General features: G+C 45.2%; 2 protein-coding genes across 2 annotated transcripts; one reads left to right on the forward strand and one right to left on the reverse strand.

Annotated features, from left to right (window-relative positions):
- The first annotated feature begins 4706 nt into the window (after window positions 1-4706).
- LOC109771861 (putrescine hydroxycinnamoyltransferase 1) lies at window positions 4707-10467 on the forward strand. The gene is made up of 2 exons (XM_020330554.4): window positions 4707-5339; window positions 8641-10467. Exons 1-2 carry the CDS (start codon window positions 4803-4805, stop codon window positions 9547-9549), a joined length of 1446 nt encoding a protein of 481 aa, XP_020186143.2. The 5' UTR covers window positions 4707-4802; the 3' UTR covers window positions 9550-10467.
- A 5015-nt stretch (window positions 10468-15482) lies between these two features.
- On the reverse strand, window positions 15483-19247 carry LOC109771859 (uncharacterized). The gene is made up of 7 exons (XM_020330553.4): window positions 18987-19247; window positions 17007-17113; window positions 16819-16860; window positions 16648-16732; window positions 16153-16243; window positions 15954-16060; window positions 15483-15830 (listed from the first exon to the last, which is right to left on the reverse strand). The coding sequence occupies exons 1-7, from the start codon at window positions 19115-19117 to the stop codon at window positions 15707-15709; spliced, it is 687 nt and encodes a 228-aa protein (XP_020186142.1). The 5' UTR covers window positions 19118-19247; the 3' UTR covers window positions 15483-15706.
- Between the last annotated feature and the right edge of the window lie 693 nt (window positions 19248-19940).

Consider the following 19940-nt stretch of genomic DNA (forward strand, 5'->3'; position numbering starts at 1 on the left):
GTATATGTACTCCCTCTGTAAAGAAATATAAGATGGTTTAGATCACTAATATAGTGATCTAAATGATCTTATATTTCTTTACAGAGGGAGTACCTATTTCCCTGTAAGATCAGGTACTGTTCGGAAGCTTAACATCATATTGTATACGCTAATGTCTGTAAAAAAGGTTTGTGAGTTACTCCTTCCTAAAATCTTAGGCACCCAAGCTTTTTCCAAAAATCCCAAAATCTTAGGCACCTAAGCCTCTTGCCTGTGCTACCTCTCCCGTACAGTTAGTTCCAGCTAACTATCGCTAGTCCTAGGCCGGTCTCACGATGCGGTTAGACAACCTGCACCTCAAGCAGTTGGGCCTTTTCTTCCCGCACGCTATGGAGCTGGCCCGTTTGCTGTTTTCCTAGATCAGTCAACCACCAGCCTATGCGGTTAGAGGAGATCGTGCATGAATATGCAACAATACGATGTCTTAACAACACCCAGCCGTATGCTAATTTTCATGCCATAAGATGCGGTTAGGGTGCGAACTAGTTACCGGAGCAAGTGGAATTGGTGTTTGCATATGTTCAAAGCCAGCGGCAGCTAGCCTTGAAGTGGACATTTCGAAAGGAGCACCTTTCGGTGGCAAAAAATTTGCTGGGAAGAGCGGCAGTGGAGACAAGGAATAGGATGGCTCCTCTGCTGTGTTAATTTGTAAATTTGCCATGTGATGGTGACCAGATCTGAAAGAAATGAGAGCCATTACAAAACCCAAGACTAGCACTCCCTTAATTTTAACTAGTGATAAAGTTCAACAGTGGGGTTTTTGTGAAACGAAAGGCTGTGTAGAGCTGTTTGTTTGTTTGTTTGTTTGTTTGTCTATGTGTCTTTGGTGAATGGATCACTTGCGTACTGAACCATTTTTGTACTCCATTTTTATAGCGTTCTCAAAAACAACTTGACTTGCTTGCGTCTTGAATGAACTACTACATTATTCCAAAGGCCGTCCTCACCCGAGCCAATGATCCAACTCACACGAGGCCGCAGCTCAATGGACTAAATACGAGGACTTAGACCATGTTTTTTTAGAGACCTGCGAGACGATGTTTGATCATGCTATAGACAAGGGTGGTTAGCAAGGTCTGGTGATTCAAATATGGCAGATCAACTGATCCATCGGTGACTTATGTGGCCAATGGGGAGCCACGAACGTCTGAAAAGGACACAATGCTAGTTTTTTGTTTGCATTTTGAACCATCCGAGATCAGAGAGCATCATTAATCTCACCTGGTACACTGATCAATGAGGTGGTATCCAAGAAGACTAAATTGAATATACCTCAAGACTCAGATTCCAGTGAGCCAACAACTTGAGTCTTGAGATGCTGTTTTTTTTTTACTTCAAGTTATACTTATTCATAACTCCATCGTTACTCCAATAAGTTTAAAACTAAAGAAACTGTTCACTCCTAAAAAGTATTTATCACAACTGAAATTCAAATGTGTAATAAGTAAATTGCTCGTGCATGCCAATTGAACTAGATGTGTTTAGATCCAAAATTTAAACGAGAGCCATTAAATGAAGCTCGGAACTAGCGGTCCTAACCTTTCTTTTTTGGGTAGCAGCCCCTTAATTTCAGCTAGTGGTAAACTTCGTCGTTTGTTCTTTCTTCCGTGATGAACTGTCGTCACCGGTTCTACATTTGTTTCTCTGTGGACTGAGGAGAAAGGGGCTGAGAAGGAAGGGGATTTCAGCTAGTGGTTGTTCGTCGCTTCGTCGGTGGGGCTTTTGTGGAACAAAAGGTTGTGTAGAGCTGTTTGTCTGTTTGTTTGATCTTTTAATATGAAAATAGCTCTCTACTCCTCATTTCAACCGATAAGGATAAAAAGGTTCATGCCATTTACATACAAAACCTTTCTTTTTCTTGCTTTCTCTTTTCTGGGCATGTAAGATTCTGAGACACAACTTAACTTGTTGGCCTCTATAATGAACTACTCTCCCCATCCCAAGATGTAAGATCATTTTTATCTTACATTTTAGGACGGGGAGAGTATGATGTTTGAAAGGCCAGCCTCCAAGAAGATGCTTACTTTTTCCTAAAGAGTTGGTGGAGACTTGGACGGGCCAACCATCGAACTCACATGAGGCCAGAGCTTAATCATGATTAAGAAGACTTCATCATTTTTTTAGAGACTTGCAAGATGTTTGATCATCTGTATTTTAAAGCTAGAAGAGACGAGGGTGGTTAGCAAGGTGTAGTGAGTAAAATATGCTCATATCGATCGGTGACTTATCCAGCCAATGTGGAGCCATGTACATCTTATTTTTTATTTTTTTGAGGGGAGGAGACATGTACATCTGAAAAGGATACTCCACCGATGACTACAATAATGCTAATGTATAAACAGTTGCACGCAATTACACGCTGGCTAGGATTCTTTCTATCTAACTAACCATTCCCCCCTGATTTTCATGGGGGTGGGCCCCTCCTCCCCCATAATCTCCAATCAAAACTCATCTGTTTGTAAAACCCGTATAAATCTATGTATGTGTAGCATTACTCCGACGACTATTGTGCTCCACTGTGACAGAGAATATATCTGTAAAGTTTTGTACTCGTTTTTGCTTGAGACTATCTTTAAGCTCACATGGTACACTGAATGGGGTGGTATCAGGGTAAAATAAAATAGCGTGCTATACAAAATAGCTCCGCTCCTTAAAATACACTATTAGTGTGCTATAGCGTGCTATAGAATTGCTATTAGCAAGAGATTGTATACTGATTTCTTTAGCGAGACAATTCTCTACACGCTATAGCGCACTATTTTTTCAGTGGGTGGTATCCAAGAAGGTGAAAAATAATTAAATGCATATAATCTTGAAACATTTCCTTTTCTTTGGGAGAAATCGTCAAGGAGAATAAGATAATATTGGTAGCCCAAGTACCTACAAATAGCTAGGCGAAGTCCAGAAATGACAATGAATTATTTGGAAAGGTGCAGTAGTAATAGACGTGGAACGGGGAAATAGCATACATGGTTGTTTTCCTATTTGACATGATTCACAAACAAGAGGAGGCTAGGTGTCTTTATTACGTGAGTGAAGGAAGTTTTTGGGTAATGTAGAACATGGAAGTCGCCAACGAAGGAGAGACTTGTTGGAGGATAGTTGCTGACTTATAGAGGTCATCGTGACTACTGGATCTCATGATGATTTTCCGAAATGCTAGATCCTTCATGGTAAAACCTAAGGAGTAAAATTTTAATGGTGTAAGAATTGTCGCGGGTGAAATGCTGTACAGAATTTAAGTCCTCAAGTATGCTAGGGAAACAAACATATCACTGAGAGTAAAAGAGGAAAATTTGATGGACCCGGTAGCGGCACATCTAGTGTGGTGGCGCGGGTGGGGGGGGGGGGGGGGGGGTGTTGTTGTTGAAGGCTTCCCATTATAGAGCCACCAGAGAATCCTCATAAGATCCAATCATAAGGGTTATCCAACAAATATGCGTGCAGGCTAAAAAAACATGTGGTTATGTAATAATGTTGAATGATTCATCCATGTGTTTATGTCATGCATTCATGCATGTAGAAACAAGCTCCTAACAAGATCTTCGCTCAAAATGGTAAAAGCTCCTAATAAGATCTACTTCCACGTGATATTTATCAGTTATGTTGAGGGAGACGGGCCACCATGCATGTGTTTTGATTGTCATCCAATAGAAGATGCAATTTTGGAGATGTAAAAATTTACATCTCCAAAAAAGGGGCAACTCCAACAGAAAATGTATATTGGAGATGTAAAACAGCAACTCTAATAGAAGATGCAAATGGAGATGTAAAACTATACTTCAACTACTACTTCATTTGAAACATGTAAATTCAAACATAGCAAATTCAACTACTACTTGATTACACCACATAGCCACGTCATAGGCACGCGCAGCCTCATGGACGGTGGGGTTGGTGCCGAGCCAGAGCGGTGGCCGACATCGGAGAACTCCATGCCAAAATGGCCGGATGGCTTCGCCCGCATGCCGAAAGAACCCGTCTTGCTCTTCGGGAGCTTCTTCTGCGGCAGGCAACGGTCAGTGTGGTGGTGCGGGTCGACTGCAGTGGTGCGGGGTGGCGGGCAGGGCTGTAGGCAGCGGTGGGGCAGGGCGGCGAGCGAGGCTGTCAGTGCGGAGGTCCAATGAGCGGCGACAGTGTGGGGATGTGGGTGGGGCGGCTGTGGTGGTGGAATTAAGTGGCGGCGGCGGAATCAAGCGGCGATGGTAAAAACGCCCGATACGTGGCGTGGGGCGGCGGCCGGCGGTCGAAACATGCGGGAACCGGTGACGGAGGTGCTGGAGGGGATGGATTTGGCGTGGGGCGGCAGCGGCGGGGTGTGGTGGGCGGGTGGAAGGAAGTGCGGCTGGGCGGCGGGACGAAGAAGATGGGTGGGGGGAAGCAAATGGAACGGTAGTTGGCGGTTGGCGCGCGGCTGCCCTTTTTACATCTCCGGTCAGCGGAGATGCAAATTTGCAACGCAAGGTGTTGTATTTTACATCTCCGAAAGACACAGATGTAAAATCTTTTGCATCTACATCATCTGTTGGAGAGGGGTTTTTGGGCTTTGAAGATGCAAAAATTAGGTATTTTTACATCTACACTTTCTACTGAAGATGCTCTAATACGAGTCATCGCTGTAGGGAAGAAAACGACGCTCCAGCAGCCTTTATCTACCTTTGTTTTTATTTTATTTTAAGGAAGAAGCATCTCATTGTCATGGCGTAAGGATTGGACCCACAATTCCGATCTAGCCGAGCTGTATTGACTTTTTTTATCGTCATATGTCAGAAATCTTTGTCTTTAAATCATTGCTGCTCGGTGCCCATTTCCATCAGAGTAGCACTAGAAGAAAGAAAGAGAACGGGGGAGGAGAGCAAGAAAGAAGAAGAATGGCCGCCGGTGAGGAGGAGGTGCTGGTGGTAGAGTCGTGCTTTGTAACCCCGGCCGTAGACACGCCTAGAAAAGCGCTCTGGCTCTCGCCACTCGACATCATGCTGGCCAGCAGAGGCTACACCCCTCTCGTCCACTTCTACCGTCCTTGTGTCGACGAAACCAGTGCCCAAGACTTCTTTGACGTGACTAAGTTGAAGACTGCGCTGGGCAAGGCTCTTGTGGCCTTCTACCCCATGGCCGGCCGGCTCAGGGTGGGCGCCCATGGCAGGTTGGAGATCGACTGCAACGGTAAGGGCATGCTTTTTCTTATGGCCTACTCTCGTCTCACCATCAATGATTTCCGCGACTTGAAGCCATCATCAAAGCTAAGGAGGTTGTTTGTTCCCCGCATGGACGACTCATCGGACATCCTGTGCGCCACCCAGGTTTGATTCTTTCTTAAGTAGGCACTGAAAGAGCAAAAGCACACAAAGAAATATCCTCAATCCAACCAGGCCCTTAGTTTTTCTTTCTTTCTCACCAAATGAGAGTTAATTGCATAAAACCACCACATTTCATGCTTCTTCTGCAGAAAACCACCTGGTCCCTAATCATTTGCAAAAATCACCGCGAATTCAATAAACTTTTTCAAAAAGCACTGATCAGGTGATTTAGCCCGTTTAATCACTTTCTGACAAGTGGGGCCAGAATGTAAGGAGCTGATTTGGCAACAAATTGACATATACCTTCCTGGATTTAAAAAAAAGCAACAGCAAAAACTTTACACACACACACACACCTGGATCTCAAATAGAAAAGCAATCAACCCCTCCTCCGCGCACGCTGACCCCACCATCTGCAGTTCGTCCCGACCTCGACCAGAACAGGAGCTCGGTCCCTCGTCACCGACAGTGAGGTGAGCACGTGGCCGGCAACCAAGAGCTCGGCGGCGAGGTGCGTGCGCGGTACTGGCCAGCCAAGGCCGACCCCTGCGCCACCTGTGTCGGAGTCGCCTGGGCGTGCGCACGCGGGACTAGCAGGTTGCGGCCCCCTTTACTCGCCGTCCAAGCCACGTGGCCGGCGCCGACATGGGGAGACGACCATGGTGTCCCAGGCAACCAGGAGCGGGCAATGTCGACGCGCGCCGGAGGCTCGGGCCTGCACCTAGAGTTCGTCCCCGACTTCCACCCTCCTTGTCATGGATTAATGGAGTAGAGGAGACGGCGGTGGTGCGTTGTTGGGGAACGTAGTAGTTTCAAAAAATTTCCTACGCACACGCAAGATCATGGTGATGCATAGCAACGAGAGGGGAGAGTGTTGTCTACGTACCCTCGTAGATCATAAGCGGAAGCGTTATGACAACGCGGTTGATGTAGTCGTACGTCTTCACGATCGACCGATCCTAGTACCGAACGTACGGCACCTCCGCAATCTGCACACGTTCAGCTCGATGACGTCCCATGAACTCACGATCCAGTAGAGCTTCGAGGGAGAGCTTCGTCAACACGACGGCGTGATGACGGTGATGATGAAGCTACCGGCGCAGGGCTTCACCTAAGCACTACGATGATGTGACCGAGGTGGATTATGGTGGAGGGGGGCACCGCACATGGCTAAGAGATCAATGATCAACTTGTGTATCTATGGGGTGCCCCCCTCCCCCGTATATAAAGGAGTGGAGGAGGGGGAGGGTCGGCCCTCCACTATGGCGTGCCCTGGGGAGTCCTACTCCCACCGGGAGTAGGATTCCCCCTCCCCCCTTCCATGTAGTAGGAGTAGGAGAGAAGGAAGGAGGAGAGAGGGAGAAGGAAAGGAGGCGCCGCCCCCCCCCCCCTTCCTAGTCCAATTCGGACCAGAGGGGAGGGGGCGCACGGCCTGCCCTGGCCACCCCTCTCTCTCTCCACTAAGGCCCATAAGGCCCATTATACTCCCTGGGGGGTTCCGGTAACCCCCCGGTACTCCGGTATATGCCCAAACTCTCTCGAAACCTTTTCGATGTCCAAACATAGTCATCCAATATATCGATCTTTATGTCTTGACCATTTCGAGACTCCTCGTCATGTCCGTGATCATATCCGGGACTCCGAACTACCTTCGGTACTTCAAAACACATAAACTCATAATACTGATCGTCACCAAACGTTAAGCGTGCGGACCCTACGGGTTCGAGAACTATGTAGACATGACGGAGACTCATCTCCGGTCAATAACCAATACGGAACCTGGATGCTCATATTGGTTCCTACATATTCTACGAAGATCTTTATCGGTCAAACCGCATAACAGTATACGTTATTCCCTTTGTCATCGGTATGTTACTTGCCCGAGATTCGATCGTCGGTATCTCAATACCTAGTTCAATCTCGTTACCGGCAAGTCTCTTTACTCGTTCCGTAATGCATCATCCCGCAACTAACTCATTAGTCACATTGCTTGCAAGGCTTATTGTGATGTGCATTACCGAGAGGGCCCAGAGATACCTCTCCGACAGTCGGAGTGACAAATCATAATCTCGATCTATGCCAACTCAACAAGTACCTTCGGAGACACCTGTAGAGCACCTTTATAATCACCCAGTTACGTTGTGACGTTTGGTAGCACACAAAGTGTTCCTCCGGTATTCGGGAGTTGCATAATCTCATAGTCATAGGAACATGTATAAGTCATGAAGAAAGCAATAGCAATATACTAAACGATCAAGTGCTAAGCTAACGGAATGGGTGAAGTCAATCACATCATTCTCTAATGATGTGATCCCGTTAATCAAATGACAACTCATGTCTATGGCTAGGAAACTTAACCATCTTTGATTCAACGAGCTAGTCAAGTAGAGGCATACTAGTGACACTCTGTTTGTCTATGTATTCACACATGTACTAAGTTTTCGGTTAATACAATTCTAGCATGAATAATAAACATTTATCATGATATAAGGAAATATAAATAACAACTTTATTATTGCCTCTAGGGTATATTTCCTTCATGCGCACCTGTGCGTGGCGGGTAGCACGTTGGAGAGCAGTGGGGGCTGCGGGCCGCCGCAGAATCCGTCGCCGTGAACATGGTCGTGGTTGGGCCGACTGTGGCCGGCAGCGGCTGGGCTAGGCAGGGGCGAGGTACGCGTCGTCCCAGAGGAGAAGGAAAGAAAAGGGAGGAGGAAGGAGATGGTACACGGGGCAGCGGTGGTCACCGGCTCTTCACCGAACCTGCCGTGGCCGCCGAGCTCTTCACCGAAGCCGCCGGGACGTCGGAGCCGAGCGAAGAGCTGGACATGCAGGTGGCGGATCCGACGCTCGCTCGCTCCACTGTGGCCCTGCCATCTGCCGGAAGCAGCGCGAGTGCGGCTGCTGCTCGCGTGGCCTTGAAGGCCGGCGGCGTGCCCAGGCCCTGTCGTGGTATCCACAAGGGGAGGGCCTGATTGCGTTTTTCTTTTAGATGTAGGGGTATGTGTGTTAATATGTTGCCAAGTCAGCTCCTTACATTCCGGCCCCACTTGTCAGAAAGTGATTAAACGGGCTAAATCACCTGATCAGTGTTTTTTGCAAAAAGTTTACTGAGTGCGCGGTGATTTTTACAAATGATTAGGGATCATGTGATTTTTTTTTGCAAAAGAAGCCCGAAATATGGTGGTTTTATGCAATGAACTCCACCAAATCAACTACTATATTGCAATAGCACAAACATGCTTACATATGGTAACAACAAGCAAGTAATATGTGCGACATGCAAATCTATATATGTATGCAGGTGACATTCTTCAAGTGTGGTGGAGTGGCCTTAGGGACGGCAACGCACCAAGGCGCTATGGATGGCACTGCCGCGTTTCACTTCTTCCAGACATGGTCAGCCTTCTCCAGGGATGGCGACCGGGATGTGGTGAAGTTCCCCTACCTTGACCGCACACTCTTATGTGCGCGCGACCCACCCATTATTCATCCGGACACCCTCTCCCTATTCCGCCTCAAGACAACGAACTTGTCCCAGCCGCCGGCGCCGGGGCCTGTAGTCGTCAACGAGGTTTTCACCCTTCGCAAGGATCAAATTTCCGCTCTTAAGCACATGTGTGGTGGCGGCCGCGTGAGCACCTTCAGCGCCGTGAGTGCATACATGTGGCGGTGCATGTGCTTAGCCCGGCGGCTGCCTCCAGACTCCACGACGCGCCTCGAGTTCCCGGTCAACTTCCGACGCAGCATTGCGCCACCGCTCCCGGACGTCTACTTCGGCAACGCGATGTTGCAAGTAAGTGTCGCCGACAAAACGTGGGACGTCGTCTCGGGCAATCTAGCCTACGTCGCGCACCGGATCAGAGACACCCTCGGCCGGGTGAACGACGAGCTGGTGCGTTCGGCGGTCGACTACCTCGAGCTCGACCTGGCAGAGAGGGACAACCGCCCGGCTATCGGCGTTCTGCCAGCGACGGACCTGTGTGTGGTCAGCTGGCTCGGCATGCCCTTGTACGATGTGGATTTCGGCTGGGGAAAGCCGTTGGCTATGTTGCGTGCCGAGCAAAACCGCGGAGGTTTCGTGCTCATGATGAACGGCGCGCAGGGGGATGGCAGCGTGCGCCTGTCCATGTCCATAGAGGCTGCAATTCTCAAGGACTTCCAGCGTTTCTTCTATACAAAGCTGGATAGCAAGGTGTATTCCAAGTTCTAGCCGGCTGTATATACCTCCATGGTTTCTGTCGAATGATTTTCTTCCACTAGATCTAGAACTAATTATCTGTATGTCTCAGACGGTATCGAAGATATGCTCAATTGTGCTTAGCTAAGGGAGATAAACTAGTACGATGGCCTGCACATTTGCACGGCTAGCTAGATTGATTATATATGCTTGTTCTGACATTTGTGTAGATGCAACTAGCTAAGCGATATTTAATATGACTACATTGACATTGGTATGTCATTGCAAATATATAAACCTAGCAGTATGACACGTGCATTTGTGTGGCCAGATTAGTTATGTGTTATTTGATTTGTGTGATTTTGTATTTATATATTTATTATTATATAGGTTCTGAACCATTGGCAAATCACTAGATGCATAATATTTGAAATTATAAAAAAGCTTGTAACCATAATACACCATGCAAAAATATACTTGGCTTTACTTTTGAGAACCATAATACACCATGCAATATATCTTTCCACTTTGGGCAAAAACCTTCAATCATGTAATAAAGATAACTCGCCACCACATGCTTGTGAATCATGTAAAAACACACCACATTTGTTGTTCTTGTTCCACGTCTTCTATTATTACCGCGCCTTCTCAATTAACCATTGTGATTTGTGAACTTAACCTACCTATTTGTAGCTTCTTAGTTACCAATATTATCTCATTGTCCATATGATGATTTCTCCCACTACTTGTGGAATTACTCTCGACGCCACAAATCCGACATCTCTACTACTCTCTATCGCTTCTTCACCAACATTCTCATTCCATTTCATGTTCCCATCAAGTGCATGCAATGTGAAAAAAGAGTGAATCCCTCACCACTTCCCCCGGCGTGTTGTTTTCTCGCCATGGTGCGTCTGTTCGCCTCTATTGTCCCTACGCTTCACCTCAAAATGGAAATACCAAGCGGCTCATTCGTACTACAAAAGACACATTACTTGTCCTACTGCTTCCCCCCTCCCCCTTAATTCTCGATTGAAGCTTTACAAACTGGTACCTACATTCTCAACTTTGCTTGCCCCCTCCTACATCTAGTTCCTAACACTATATTTCCTCCTCTTTGCCCACCATCATACCTATGTTCATATGCGCATGTTCGACTAACTTTGGTTGACAAACCCGCATAAACCTTCCCTTGCTCCACATGTTTTGTGTTCCTCGAATACATGCTCAAACACAAGGATACTAATGCCTTGATCTACACATATGCACATTTATTATTTCTCGCCATGTGACATTTGATGGCATATTTTTTCCCCGACACTCTAGCCACTTTCGATCGCACGACATTAGATCTGATCCACCAGGCATAGAAGGTCTGACACCCCAAATCTATCCCGGTCGCCAAGCCCCACGTACCTTGGCCCGATCAGGCATGCCATCCACCGAATGGCGCTACATGACCTCCTAAACCAAGAGGCCCACCCACATCTATCTCGCCGTCCAATCTGACTAGTCACATAAGAGAACGTATCAGGTGCACCAACTCAATTCATGCACTGAATGCTCCGTTGCTATACGATCAGGTTGGTAGGTGGATTGTTGAAACATTGCAGAACAGTCCTTTTATTTTATCAAAATCGACCCACATCTCCCTCCCCTCTAAATAACTCTGTGTGTTTAATTTTAGATATGATTTCGGAAACGTTTTGACTGCCTTCTTTGCTTTGACGAGATCTTCGAATCAAGATTAATATTAGGTATATTTTTGAAAATTCATTTTTTTCCTTTTGAAACTTAACTCAAAACTTGACTGGAAAAAAGAACATTTACAAGCTTTGTAATTCGTCTATGAGAAACATCCGCCTCTCTTACACGTTGGTCTCGTGTGCAACATGCTTCTAGTACATCAAGTTTTCAGTCAAGTTTGAAAAAAGTAAAAAAAAAAATTGGAAATTCGATATTGATCTTATTTCAAATATCTCGTCAAGAAAAAAATAGCAGTCAAAACGGATCTAGAATCGAATATTCGGTTCAAAATATATGAATCATTTTGTGTTTGGGCCAAAAAAATAAACATGCAGATTTCTGATGGGAGTGTGGTCTTCTGAGTGCGGGTTAATTACTGCAAAGTACAAGGTTGTCTCTGCAAAAAAGTCATAGTCCAACTTTTGACCAAAATCTAGCCCGTTTCTTTTTCATCTAAGGGCCCAGAATCCACCAGTGCATTGGGTGCACAAATTGGCTTGGTGCACAGGATACATTCTCAGTCACATAAACTCCAAACAATTTTGAAAGCTATCTTGTCTAACCATTTGCAGGTGCATTTCTACAAATGCATTTGGGGCTCGTATGTTAAATAGAAGAGAAGACTAATACATGTTATTTTATTACAATGTTAAAAATAAGCAACTAAATCTCATATGGAAGAACAGTAAGCTGAGATAGCCATCTACGTTTTCAACTAAAAAGATAACTCACAATGTAGACATAATTGTATACATTATGATGTGAAGCTTATGAATAACGGTTATTGCGACCAAGAATGATATCAAGAAACAATTTTCAGTAAGGCATGATGCAGGCAGAGCAGGGCCTAATCTTACAGGGAAAAAGGTTCATATATATACAAGAAACGCTGATGATGAGCATAGCAAAATTTAGAAGATCATATTGGGCTGGGGGGCTGTTTCCACTTTCTGTTTGTAGCGAGTCTAAAAGGTTTGGGCAGGATACCACCAAACTACAGTGTACCTATTCCCCACTGCACCAGCAATCATATCATACTATCATTTGCTGGTAAAAATCAGGAATTTTTTCCGAAGATCTGAAATTCAGCACACACACACACCTTTTACAGACAGGAGATCTATGGATTTGACTAGTACATATTAGCAACCAAGAAGGACAATATAAGAAACAGTTTTCAGCAAGAAGATAGACACGTATGCTGTACGCCTTGTAAATGATGAGCCAGGGGGAATTTCACCTTTCACGTCTGAAGAGGTACGTAGATCAGATAACCCCGGCCGGATTCGGTCAATTTGACGGAGACGTCGTTGATGACTGAGTCCACCATGCACGACTGCAGATTATCAGCGCGGCCCGAGGCCAAACTTGGCAGTAAATCCGCAAGTCCGGCCGAACAAGAGAACAAAAGATGAAGTGAGATGGATGAATCAATGTGTGTGCTGACTATGCCTGTGTGTCAGTCTCAGTCAGGCGATCGCCGGCTCACGGCAGGGATCCGGCGTCGCCGTCCTGCATCGGTGGATTGATGGATCTTAACTGCCGCCGCAGCAGACGTGGGTGATAAAAGGCGTCGGAGAGTAGGCACCGTTATATATACGGTGGCTGACAGTCTAAGGTTCAAGTGGACGGCTGCGCTGCGACTGTACAGGGTTCGAGAGGATGCGTATTTGTGAGGTGCGCGTGTAATCTCTTCTTCTTCATCATCATGGCCAGAGTTACAGTCGCTGTGACGTGACTTGGATGTACAGTACATATCTCCTCTCGTCCCTATTCTGTGCATTTACCTAGTTTCCTGTGAAGCGGCTGACATTACGATACTTACATCTCAACGGACAAAAACAATTAATAACGGAAAAAAAACAAGAGTTATCTACGATTTATTACTCTCCTACACTTGTAACTGGGTTCATTGATTCATCTTCATTTCTTCTATGGACAATACAACAAAATTCTTCTGGGACACAGCATACATCAGCAACCTTCCTTAACCCTCCATCAAACAGGGGCTTCCTCTTTTCTCAAGATAATAAGAATGTTGCTCTCCCCAAAAGAAAACCAAGACCATAGATTCACATATTGCCAAAATCAGTCCTCAAAATACCGTAACAGGAGGAGCACCAAGCCCTTTCAATCTTATTTGCCAAGAGTTCAAGATCACAGGCCAGAAAAATAACATACACTACATTGGATTGAATAACAAGCAACTTATATCTGAACATCAAGAACAAGAGAATTACCAGCTCAGAGATCCTTTGCTCAATCTCGAGCCAAACACCAATACACGCAGAATCGACTGAACACAATGACCCTAGGCCCTCTCGAGTCTCAACCAAACCCATAGAGTGGGCATGGACACTGGAGGGCCAGGAGTGATGGACCTCCCAACAGCAGCACGACTCCAATGCCATGTGAAACGCCAGCAAAGAGTAGTTTGCCATTTTCCTCCCACCCTACTACAGTCTAGTCTAATAAGGGATCAACAAATTAACCAACTGTCAAACAAACCATTAAAAAACAGAAGAAATGCAGGTTAGGAATAGCAGCTCCAGTTGTAGACAGCAAACCACTGTCTGAACATATATCAACCAACAAAATCAAAAGAATCAGCAGATAAGTACTCCCTCTGTCCCATAATATAAGAGTGTTTTTGACACTACACTAGTGTAAAAAACGCTCTTATATTATAGGACGGAGGGAGTATCATATATCTTCTCTGGAGCATAAAACAGAGTCAGCCAAGGCCAACAAAAACAGATCTCAATCACTCTAAACATGCAGGAGCAAGGAGAGCGCACATACTAATTCGACCAAAGAGAGATTATGTTCACCCAGCCTCGCTCACCGGCCCCAGGAAAGTGGCCAGCAAACAACATGAGAACCAGGGAGTGATGGATCTCCGAGCAGCACAACAACTCCAATGCCATGAGAAACTGATGCATAGGGTAACCTGCCATTTTGCTCGGCTAAACTCTCACTACTTCAGTCTAGTTTAATCAGAAATCAACCAACTAACAAAGGGTTGAACAGACCCAAATCATCAAAAGAAAAGCATGGTCAGGAGGAGCAGGCCTAGGTAGTACTCCCTCCGTTCCTAAATATAAGACCTTTTAGAGATTCTAATATGGACTACATTCGGATGTATATAGACTGTAGATTCGCTCATTTTACTCCGTATGTAGCCCATACTGGAATCTCTAAAAAGTCTAATATTTAGAAACAGAGGGAGTAGATAGCAATAAGAAACAGGCCACAATCTGAAAATATCAACCGATAAAATAGAAAGAACCAGCAGATAAGTTCAGCCATGGCCGACAAAACCAGATCACATCATTGGAAAATAAGAAAACTGCAGAGCAAGGAGGCCAACTGACTAATTCAACCAAAGAGAGAATATGTTCACCCAGCCTCACTCAGCTGCCCCTGGAAAGTGGCCAGCAAACATCATGAAAACCAGGGAGTGATTGATCTCCAAGCAGCACAACGACTCCGATGCCATGAGAAACAGGGGCATAAGGTAACCTGCCATTTTGCTCGGCTAAAGCTCTCCCTACTACTAGAGTAATCACAAATTAGACATTAGACATTAATAAAACAGTGAGAACCACAAACCAAAAACACAACTTCAATTGCAGGCTAAGTAAGATCATTTCCCCCTAAGGAGCCAGCAAGAAAATAGAAATTCAATTTGCATGCAACATAAAAGACCAAATAAACAATAAATCCAAAGTAGAGGAGAGAAGAAATAGAAAGGAAAATAAGCTACTTCATTCGAATTCGATGACAAGCAACATTATCTCAACATCAATCGACAAAATCAAGATATCTTCTATGCAGATTCTGAACAGTAAGAATACAGCAAATGCAACCATGCAAGCAGAACTGACTGACCAAATAAACAAGGAGAGAACATAAATGTCCCCTAGCTCCTCCCGACCAGCCATGAAAAAAGTGGCCAGCCAACATTGGAGAACCAGGATATAAATCTCTGAGCAGTACAACGACTCCAATGCCATGAGAAAGAGGCAAAGGGTAACCTGCCAATTTGCTCGGGTAAATTCTCACTAACTGTCCATCTAGCCAAACCAGAAAACAATCAAATAGAGAAGGAACTTTGGTTGCTAAAATCAGTTTCCCAAAGAGAAGGCCGACAAGAAAATTGGTGTATCAACCACTCAATGAACTTTCCAAGACACTGCTGGGCAGTCAAACAAACTGAGTACACGACAAGCATACATATTTTCCAGGTCAATGTACCAGTAGAAACATCCTGAGGTCTCAGCGAAGCATCAGTAATACACAAGCAGTGGGTTCTTTTCTTTACTCTTAGGAACAGGGTAAAGATATCACATTAAGATAACGTGGCTGTTACAGTTATGTCATACAAATCGATCTTCAGAATACAGAAACATCACAGGCTCTTTCAGCATGCATACTGTGGAAATCACTTCATGTACCTATGCAGAAACTTGCGATGGAAATCACTTCTGATGGTATCGTTGATGAACCGTTTCGGTGTCTTGGTCTCTCCACGAGCCTGGTTCTTGAATACAACATCATCATCCCACCTGCGACAAACACATATATGAACAGGATTAAGCTCGGCATAAAGCATGGCATTCTTTTTCAAAAAAAAGGGCACCACAACATAAAAGAAGCACATAATATGATACACGCATCACTGTCCTAACCTTCTCTTCACATTGAAGGAACCGGAGTTATTCATATTGATCAGTGGGTTTCCTCGCATCAGCTCAGCCTCCTTCATCTTGGCCTCTTCTTCTGCTTGCTGACGCTCCTGCAGCAAACAGACATGACTTCACATTAATTCTCTAAACCTAAAGAAAAAGAGCGCCTCAAAATGATAATGCAGAGAAGAAAACAACAAACCTTTCTAAGCCTGTCCTCAGCTCTTTCTTTTTTAATCCTTTCAAGCTCCGCCATTAGTGCCTCAGTGTCATCGTCGTCGTCATCATCGTCGCTGAATAAAAGATTCAATTTGATGAGTAAGACATAAAATAAGTTGAGATAACCAACTGAACTACAAAAGTGGGCCCAGCTTAACAGCTCTGTCCCAAAAACTATCAGGACAATTGCTGCATTATTCTTCTTTGCTATTTTACCATATGTTTTTCCTGTAAACATAAACATAATCCGACTGCAATGAAAAGCATGCTAGACAGCATAAGAATGTGTATCACCCAATTCCAAAGTTTATGGTAGATAACACATAGTGAACAGTTTCGGCCCCAATTTAGGATACAAATTTATTCATGCAGATAGAAGATGTATCGATCCCATCCATATAATGTAACAGAAAGAAGAGTCTCATCAGCATTTTGAACGGGTGTGATTAATAACCTACTGAGCAAGAACTAAACAGACCTTTCATCATCACTTTTGAGTTCCACATCAGAGTCATCTGCATCAATTTCACGTGGAACTATCTTATCCTCATCCCGTTTTGAACCTGTGATTACCAGAAGAACCAAGTAAATTATTATGCTGCCTTGAAGCTAGGCACTAAAAATACTTTGGTAAAGTAGTGTCACCGACCTTCTAAGAGCAGGCTTGAACTTTTTCGCCGGTCCCTCTCGTCTGCGGGAAAGAAGTGGTTGAACTAATCAATTACAATTCCAAAGATACAATAAAACAACAATAGATAAAAATCACGGAAGAAAGGATATGGCAAGCACTATCTGCCCAAATGAGGGAGAAAGAGCAGATGGATCCAGAGGTATTACCAACATAGGACTTATCCTTGGATGAGAAGTGCTTGCGTTCACGCTCCTCAAGTTCATCCCTAAGATTCCTCTTCTGTACCTCCTCTTGAGTTTGTTGTCCCTCTTTTCTGCACATAAAGCGGGAATGTCAGTATGTAGACATCAAAGAACTGCCAGCCCATTTTGTTAAGGATTCGGTGTCAAGAACTAAAAACAATCATGTAAGGCTGAAGCAATAGTTTGGCAATATATGGTGTTCTAAGTTTTGTTTAACAGGTAATAAACCCCAGATGAGGAACCAAATATATGAACCATGGTAAGCAATTTGTTCATAGATTTACTCTCTTGATGCAGCAGCAGCAGCAGCAGCAGACAAATTCAGGTGATTATGCTAAACGTTGAAGTTACACTTGGTGCTAAGTAGCTACTGCAGCTCCAAAATGCAAATAGTTGGTTGCCCTTGTGATAAATAGCTACATTTTGTTTGATATTCCCAGGTTTTTCCACATAACCGGACTTATTTAGGTCAGGTGTGTTCAGTATTGTTAATTAACTTCTCCCTCCGTCCCAAAATTCTTGTCTTAGATTGTCTACATACAGATGTATCTAACACTAAAACGTAACTAGATACATCCGTATTTAGACAAATCTAAGACAAGAATTTTGGGACGGAGGGAGTACTAATACTGGTGCAGTAAACAAGTGTCTGGGTTTGTACAGAAATCGACCTAATCCTGGCAACCTTGAACCAAGTAGCAGACTATTTGCAAAGATTGGCAGAGAAAAGCCGGTTGTAATGGCCTATTCAGGCCCTAAACAGAAGCAATATAGCTACTAAGTTGGCAAAACACCAACCACAACCGGAGCCAATGTAAGGACTTGAAACCCCAAGTCCCTCGAGACGAACCCTAACCAGGGACAATAAATAAAACAATCATGTGAAGGCTGAACAAATTGTTTAACCACATAAGGCCTTGCTTAGTTACGGTTTAACCTATGTGGATTGCTGGTGATCGTCGCCCAAACCACGTGGTCCATCTCAGCCGGGATATGTTCCCCGTGGGTATCAATTTGGTTGTTCGGTTTCGGCATGGTGTGGATATGCCCTGCTCAAACCACTTTTATCCACTTCTTTCCACGGGGGCTGCAAGAATCTCCTCCTACTAGTGGAACATATCCACAACAAGAGGTGACGAGACGAGTGGGGCTTAGGTGACAGCAAGTGGATCAACCTAATCCCTGAGTGGATTAATTCCACTTGGTCCTTGGTTCTTGTTAACAGGTAATAGACCCCAAATGAGGAACATATGCACCATGATGAACCATTTGCTTACGGTGGTTAAATTTATTCTCCATACGCTGCAGCAGCAGACATGATTCAGGTAGTGCTGTAGAACATTAACACTTGGTGCTAAGTAAGCTCCCCAGCTCCAAACATCTAAAATGGTGCTTTGTTCTGTGTACCACCTACCAACATAGCAAACGGCTACATTCTGTTTGACCTTTGCAGGTTTCCACACGCATCCAGACTTTCTTAAGCCAAGTATGTATGTAAATATTGGTTAGTTAATTCCGTTGTTGCAGTAAACAAGTGGTGCCTTTACTTGTCAGATTGTACAGAAAACGACCTAACCCCGGCAACCCCACACAGAATAGCAGACGCTGCGTCCATTTCCAAGCGATTAGCGGGGCAGGGTAAGAAACCACTATACGGAGTTGGCGATACACAACCACCCCCAGCCTGCGCCGAGGCAGGAGCTAGCGATGGCCATATGTCGCCGAGCAATTCTACCGCACCGAGATCGACGAGGCCAGCCGCCCCGATCTGGACGGAGCCCAGGTCTCCAGTAGCGACGAACCCTAGAACCCTTTCCCCCACCCCAAATTCCAACTAAAGCGCGGGCGCGAAATCTCTAACCAGACGGGCGCGATTCGAGCCACGGGGGCACAGAATTGGAATCGGAGTCGGACCGCGGGGCAGACTGACGACTGGATTTTTACCTGGGCTTGAGGGAGGTGTGGGCGGCGAGGTCGCGGGAGGAGTACTTCCCGGAGGGCCCGAAGATGCGCGTGCCGCCCTGCTCGTTCCCGCCCTTCGCCGGCGCCCACGTCGGCCGCGCCGCCGTCGTCATCCTCTCTCTCTCTCTCCGGCCGGCGGGAGGCGGAACCCTAGCGAGCCTCTCTTCCTCCTTCGGGTTTGGATTTGGACGGGCGTTGGTGGAGACGACGGGGAAAGAGGAAGGCGATTTTGCGGAGAGGACCCTGCAGAAGCGCGTTTTCTTTCCTTCGTGGCGGGCCGGCCAGGCCAGGATCCGGTAACGACGCGACGCGTGCGTGCTGGGCCTCCAGCGACTAGAAACTGGGTCTCCAGTTGCGTGGATGGGCCTCCTCCGACAGACTCTTGCCTCACAGTCTGGGCCCAAACCCTATTCGGCGCCTTATGCGCCAAAAACAGGGTATCTACAACTGGCGCACACTCCCTCACTTCAAGTCCGCAATCTGACGCATGGGTTCACACGCCCATGAGCACCCGATCCGAATGGGTAGGGGTATGGGTTGTCAACTTCATCCATGGGTCTTACCCTGGCAACCTCCCAGAAGCTTCCCAACCATTTTTTAATGTGTTTTTGGTTTCCCGGTTTTCTTATTTCACTCGGGTTTTGTCCATTTTTTTCTCTTTTTGTTTACTTTTTTTCATTTTTCATTTTTCCCAATACATGAACTTTATAAAAATTTGGATTTTTTTGCAAATTTGTGGAATTTCCCCAAATTCATGAAATCTTTTTCAAATTACTCAAAAAAATCAAATTATTGTGAAAAAAATTCAAATTCGTTAACTTTTTTAAATTTTTGTATCTTTTCTCAAATTATGACTTTCCCAGGTCTTAAACTTTTTTTCAAATTCGAAAATAAACATTTTTTGCATTTTTTTTCCCTAAATCTCATGAACTTTTT

This window comes from Aegilops tauschii, chromosome 7 (assembly GCF_002575655.3).
Source record: "Aegilops tauschii subsp. strangulata cultivar AL8/78 chromosome 7, Aet v6.0, whole genome shotgun sequence".
Classification (NCBI taxonomy): domain Eukaryota; kingdom Viridiplantae; phylum Streptophyta; class Magnoliopsida; order Poales; family Poaceae; genus Aegilops; species Aegilops tauschii.

Coding starts and splice junctions, on each gene's coding strand:
- LOC109771859 (XM_020330553.4), bottom strand. CDS start 19,117: ATGACGACGGCGGCGCGGCCGACGTGGGCGCCGGCGAAGGGCGGGAAC. Junction 17,114..18,986: donor CACACCTCCCTCAAGCCCAG/GTAAAAATCCAG, acceptor CTTTATGTGCAG/AAAAGAGGGACAACAAACTC. Junction 16,861..17,006: donor CAAGGATAAGTCCTATGTTG/GTAATACCTCTG, acceptor TCTTTCCCGCAG/ACGAGAGGGACCGGCGAAAA.
- LOC109771861 (XM_020330554.4), top strand. CDS start 4,803: ATGTCAGAAATCTTTGTCTTTAAATCATTGCTGCTCGGTGCCCATTTC. Junction 5,340..8,640: donor ACATCCTGTGCGCCACCCAG/GTTTGATTCTTT, acceptor ATATGTATGCAG/GTGACATTCTTCAAGTGTGG.